Source organism: Pogonomyrmex barbatus, unplaced genomic scaffold, assembly GCF_055798465.1.
Source record: "Pogonomyrmex barbatus isolate J1 unplaced genomic scaffold, ASM5579846v1 scaffold2, whole genome shotgun sequence".
Lineage (NCBI taxonomy): Eukaryota > Metazoa > Arthropoda > Insecta > Hymenoptera > Formicidae > Pogonomyrmex > Pogonomyrmex barbatus.
The window spans coordinates 4,153,590-4,159,734 of NW_028297116.1; the positions used below are offsets into that span (position 1 = coordinate 4,153,590).

The 6,145-nt window shown below is 31.3% G+C and overlaps 2 protein-coding genes across 7 annotated transcripts in view; both read left to right on the top strand.

The window, feature by feature from the left end:
• The first annotated feature begins 1,679 nt into the window (after positions 1–1,679).
• ATPsynB (ATP synthase subunit b, mitochondrial) lies at positions 1,680–4,542 on the top strand. Its single transcript, XM_011631773.2, has 4 exons — positions 1,680–1,811; positions 2,366–2,518; positions 3,448–3,800; positions 4,207–4,542. The coding sequence occupies exons 1-4, from the start codon at positions 1,784–1,786 to the stop codon at positions 4,381–4,383; spliced, it is 711 nt and encodes a 236-aa protein (XP_011630075.1). The 5' UTR covers positions 1,680–1,783; the 3' UTR covers positions 4,384–4,542.
• Positions 4,543–5,272: 730 nt separating this feature from the next.
• Positions 5,273–6,145, top strand: part of CtBP (C-terminal binding protein) — a 40,967-nt gene continuing 40,094 nt past the window's right edge. For 2 of the 6 annotated variants that reach the window (XM_089077077.1, XM_089077081.1), the window contains exon 1: positions 5,275–5,952. The gene's annotated coding sequence lies outside the window, so the exon portion shown is untranslated. Of the gene's footprint in view, positions 5,953–6,018; positions 6,044–6,145 lie in introns of those variants that run through there. The other 4 variants (XM_089077083.1, XM_089077084.1, XM_089077082.1 and 1 more) reach the window with 3 other exon arrangements.

Sequence of the window (6,145 nt, forward strand, 5' to 3'; positions counted from 1 at the left end):
TTTTTTGAAATTAGATATTAGTTGATGTATTAATTGTCAATTTCAGACCAATGGATATTACGAAGAAACGTTATTAGGAAATACAGCTTTTGTGTAACATAGGGAGCGTCTCGTTTAATACGTTGCAATTGGACACGACCACTTACAGCGATTAATACTTGGAGATTTTCCACTAGCTCAACCGGGAACATCCCAGATGCGCACAGTTTCAATCGGACACACCACTCACATCAGTCGATGCCTAGGAATTTTCTAGTGAGCCACCTATTAAAAATTTTTTTATTTAATCGACCAATCGGCAATGTGTTTGATTGGACCTCACCCTAATGCATGATACAAAAGAAAATAAACCAATCAGAGCTCTCCATTTCTGTATTGGGAGTGGAAATGAAAGATTTTGATTAGTTCATTTCCGCTTATGCGTTATACATTATGAACAAATCTATTACTACGTTTACACGGCGACGCTAAACCGATTTAGTAACAAACGTAGTTAGTGAAATCTTGCGTTCGATTGGTGTATTCTTTTAAATCTAAAAATGTGTTCCAATTAAATGCAGGAAATGCAGGAAACTAACTGCGGTTGTTACTAAATCGGTTTAACGTCGTCATGTAAACGTAGTATATGCTTCAATTCTTAGGGTCGGAGCACACACTTCTGCATAACGCATAATGCATTACGCATAAAAAAGTTAAAAAAGTTAACCAATCAGAATCTTTCGTTTTTATTGGGAAATAAAAATGGAGGACTATGATTGCTATCATAGACATAGTATAGATAAACCGAGCATGCTATATACTAGGCAATGGGCGATATGTGCGAGTGAGAAGAAACAACACCTGATTTTTTTCTTTTTCTCTAATAGAAGAAGGTGGGGGAAACATTAAGTGGGGACTATGTTTATGATAGGGATCATACATCATTTTAATCAATAGGATAGCTGTATGAGCTTATTTAAGACGATCTAAGTGTCGATCCACAATAGATGATTTAAGCTTTAAGAACTAAGAAATTGACCCATCATAATCGAATATGAGAAAAATAATCGAATATGATTAGTCAATTTCTTATGACTTAAAAATTAAATATCTATTGCGAACCGAGACTAAAGCGGCGTTTACAATGAGACTTTAAGACGTCTTAAGAATTGGCCAATCATAATCGATTTATAGAAGAATAATCAATTATAGTTGGCCAATTTCTTAAGTCTTTAGTGTCAGTCCACAATAAGTATTTAATCTTTAAACCGTAAGAAATTGACCAATCATAGTCGATTATGCTTTTCATATTCGATTATAATTGGTCAATTTCTTACTTCTTAAAGCTTAAATCACCTATTGTGGACTGACATTTATGAATACCAGCTTATAAGTCAAAAAAAAAGAATAAGAATTGACCAATTAAGTCGAGTATTCTTATTATATTCAATCTGTGATTGATCAATTCTTAAATGAAAAGATTAAACGGAAAGATTAAACGTAAAACACAAATAAATATTAGATATAATTACATTTTATTTGTTTTTTATTATTTTTTTTATTTATTATTTATTTATTGTGTGTTATGTTTAATCTTTATTCCGAATTTTTATTTTCAAAATTTAATATTTATTGCTTCTAATATTTTCTCCATTGTATGCAGGGCATTAAGTAAAATTTAGGGAATTAATCTAGTAACAAAAAAATCTGTGGTCGTTCAATCTGAATTTGCCATTACTGTTCTTTCGGGCATGGTGTTCGTTGTGGTTAATATTGGCTGCAAGTGATAGACATTTGATACAAAATGCTGTCAAGATTGGCTTTTCGCAATGGTAATGTCAATTGTGATATTCGCTATTGCATTTTGTACAAATTATTATGACAAATATACTTGATTGACAGGCAACTTTTTTTAATTGCAAAGTTTACTTTTTTCTATTATGTAATGACACTCAGTTACCTTTTCACAATTTATTTTAGTATATTCCACTTGCGTATGACACCAACTTTATTTGTATCTTATATATTTAATTATATAATGTTTAAGGTCATAATTTTTTTTATTATTTTATTATTAAAATTTTAAATTTTGTTGTGAATTATTTTGATTATTATAATGATACCTATTCCATAATGATACCTATTCCATATTTTATAAAAATATCAAAGAATCTGCTTTTTTAACATTTCACATCTTGTATAATCATATAATTGTATCCTTTAATTTTCCTTCTTTTTTATATATGTGTATATTATATGTGTATAGAAAAGATTTCATTTTACATATGTATGACGGAAAAATATAGTTCAGTTAAAATATATCTCTTAATTCTTATTGTAACAAAGTTAGTTTGTAACAAAGTGTAATAAAGTTTTTCTAATATAGCTCAGTTGATGTCTGTAGCTGTGCGTGGAACTCAAAGTGCTTCATCAGTAGCTGTAGAGCGTCCTAAACGCTTGATTAATCCATCTCCAGTTAGACATGGATTTATACCTGAAGAATGGTTTCAGGCATTTTATCCAAAAACTGGTGCATCAGGCAAGTAAAAAATGTTAATAATAATAATCAAATCTTATTCAAAATAATATGCGCATTGATTTTTATATAAAATTCTTGTAGCTAAAAGACAGATGATTGTAAATATATGAATTTGATTGAAAAAAGACAAAATATAAAATTCTATATTTGATAAGATTTTGTAAAATTAGAAATTAATAATTTTTTTATTAAAATTGAGTTAATTTATTTGACCTTTTTGATTATAAAATTTTCTTCAACGATATTTATTTATATAGAAAATCAAGATTCAATTTAAAAACTAAAAATAAATTATTGATATTTTACACATAATTTTTAGTTTATGTTAATTCCTTTTTATTAATTTTTGTTAAAAAAAATCTGTCATTGTTTAAATAATATTTAAAAAAAATAGGTATGTACATATGTGTGAATCACATTTTGCATAAATTTTTTGAAAATAATTTAAACTTACAGAAAAAAAGAAATATTATATTTTTGCTTTTATAAATATTTTTTTTTAAATAGATTCAGTAAGAAAAATTTATTATACTTTTTGACTTGTTTTTGAAAAAATATTTCTCTTCAAAAACCTCTTGTTATATCATAAATCACTCTATCATATATGTATGATACACTTAATGATTTGAAAAAAAGATTTAAAGAAGCAGGAACATAATATTTTCGATTATCTGGTTTTAGATTATTTTCAAAAAACTTATTTAAAATATTATATATATTCACACATATGTATATCATATAATTTTTTAATTGTTTTTTAAAATATTGAAATAATGATAAAAGATTTCTTTTGAACAGAAATAATCAATATAAATTAAAAATTATATATAAAATGTTGACACAATTTATTTTTAGTTTTGTATATATAATATAAAGTGATAGTATTCTTTTATGATTGTTAGTAACTATTGTATATATTTTATTTTCAGGCCCTTATGTATTTGCCATAACTGTGAGCACTTACTTACTTTCCAAAGAAATTTATGTTCTAGAACATGAATTTTATAATGGGTTATCACTACTCGTAATATGTGTAGCAAGTGTAAAATTATTTGGCTCAAAAGTTGCACAGGCATTAGATAAAGAAGTGGATAAACTTGATAAAGAACTTGAAGATACTAGAACTAATGAAATAGCTTTTTATGAGGAGTCAATTGCACATGAAAAAAAAGAGCAATCAAACTTGGATGGACAAAGAATGATAATGGATATTAAAAAGGAGAATATCAAGATGCAGCTGGAAGGAACTTACAGAGAACGTATGATGCAGATCTATGAAGAAGTATGACAGTTTTCGTAATATGATATAAAAGAGCATAATAAAAAAATATATTAAGGAGTAACAAATTTATTTGTAATTAATTATGTGTTAAATGTTGCAATATTACATACTGACGCAGTATGTTAATATTGTTCTTAATTTTGATACATGCATTAATAAATCGTATTATCATAAAAATGAAAATAAAAAAAAAAATAGATCAAATAAATTCAATAAAACAAATTTCTTTCTCTAATTTTTGAATTTCTTGTATATATTTCTTTTATTATAATAATTTTACTTAGAAAATATTTGATAATGATATAATCTTTTAATATCGTTTAATATATTTCATAATTCTTTGTTCATCAGATTTCTATAAAATTTATATAATTGAGAAATTTATTTATTTGTTTACTGTTAATAGGTAAAGAAGCGTCTTGACTATCAAGTACAAATACAAACTCTCGAACGTCGACTCGCACAGAAACATATGGTGCAATGGATTGTGAATGCTGTACTAAAATCTATCACTCCTGAACAGGAAAAGGCGACTCTATTGCAATGCATCAAAGATCTTGATGGTCTTGCCGCGAAAGCATAAAGTGTCGCAGTATATTAAATTAGATAAAATAGAAATAATGGCATAAAGGAAACGTCATCACCAAACAACATTCACTTTGTGCACTTTCTTAAATATTATTTCCAAATATTTAAAATGGTCGAAACGTTATAAATGAATAAATGCCATGTTATAACAGTACAGTGTAAATAAATTATTACTATACTAACAATTTTACGGAAAATTGTAAAGTTTATCAAAAACATCAATGGTACATAAAATGGTAGTTCTATTTTTAATTCCTTTAAATATTGTCTCTTTTTATAGGCAAAATAGTATTTTAATGTGTATAATATATATATATATATATATATAAAAACAACCAATATTACATAGCCAAAGTAAAAGATTAAGCATATGATTTAATTAAACAATCTTTAAAATAGTCGCTTGGCTCATAACTGCAAATCATATTCTTTTCTTAAAGCATTTTAATAGTTCGTATAATTTATAATAAAATTAGAACAATTCCATTTATAATTTTATCGCCGTTTATTCTGTATTTGTATATATATATATATATATATATATATATATATATATATATATATATATATTTATAAACAAAACATTACAAATAGAATTCCATTGTAAATTTTGATAAGAAATATATATTGTGTGTGTTTGGATTAAAATCAGGTTTTGAATTTAAAGTATCTTAGTGAAAAAGAAAAAGTTTATCGATAATTGCCAATTTGCGCCGCGTGATAACGCGAGGCAAAGATGCCGCTATTTAGCGTCGTGCGGCAATGTGTGTTTCTGCGTGTGGATTATTCGGCGAATCGAACGCGTCGCGTCGTTCGGCCAATAGCATTCGGGTACGATCGGCCGGGCTCGGCCGCGCTCGGCCGGTGACGACGAGCATCGGGCGGCGCGCGCGAGTTACTCAGGCGGCCGGGGGCCGCCATTTTCCTCCAGCAAGGGACAGCAGTCCGGAGCGTAGGTAGCGAGGGTCTGTGTGCATTATTGGCGTACCGAGTCGAGAGTAGTGAATCGCGAGGCGCGAAAACCCCGTTCGCGTACGCCGCGAATCGTATGCGATCCGCATTCCGATTGCACAGGGACTGCGGTGTGTCCGAGTGGTCATCAGTATCGTTCGCGACTTCACGCGCCGTGTGCCGACCGCGGCGGTCACCCGGTAGACGGACGCCGTTGCCGCCGCGCGTATTTATGTAGCGTGAATCGACGGGACGAACCGAGGATACATCTTCGGGAAAGACGTTGGAAGAGACGACGCGTAAAAGAGCGGCAAGAACAAGTGAAAGGAGTGAGAGAAGAGAGGAAAAGAGAAGGAAATAGCGCGCGCGAGCGCAGAGGAAAGAAAAAGAAAGGGACGTAAGGAGCAAGGTGAAGAGAAAGAAAGAGAAAGACATACATACGCAGAAATAGAGGGATAGAGAGAGAAAGAGTGAGAGAGACGGAACAGAAGTGTGAATAGTTTGGTGATCGCAGTGTAGCCGCGCGCGCAGTGAATATACTCGACCGGCGGCCAACTTCGGGTGTTAGGACGCCAAGTGGGGACACCAAGGGAGAGCGAGTCGCCTCCGACAGGTTAGTGCAGTGTACGCGCAATCATGGCTTCTTCCTGCATGCGCGCGCGCGACAGCCAAGACAGTTGGCGCGCCTCGCGCAATCCATCCAGGTATACGAGTTCCTTGAAGCGCGGCAGTAGCGTCGGTGTGTTGCATGCATGCATGCATGCATGTATGCATGCCTCTGCGTGCGTGCGGTCGAGAATTTCGCG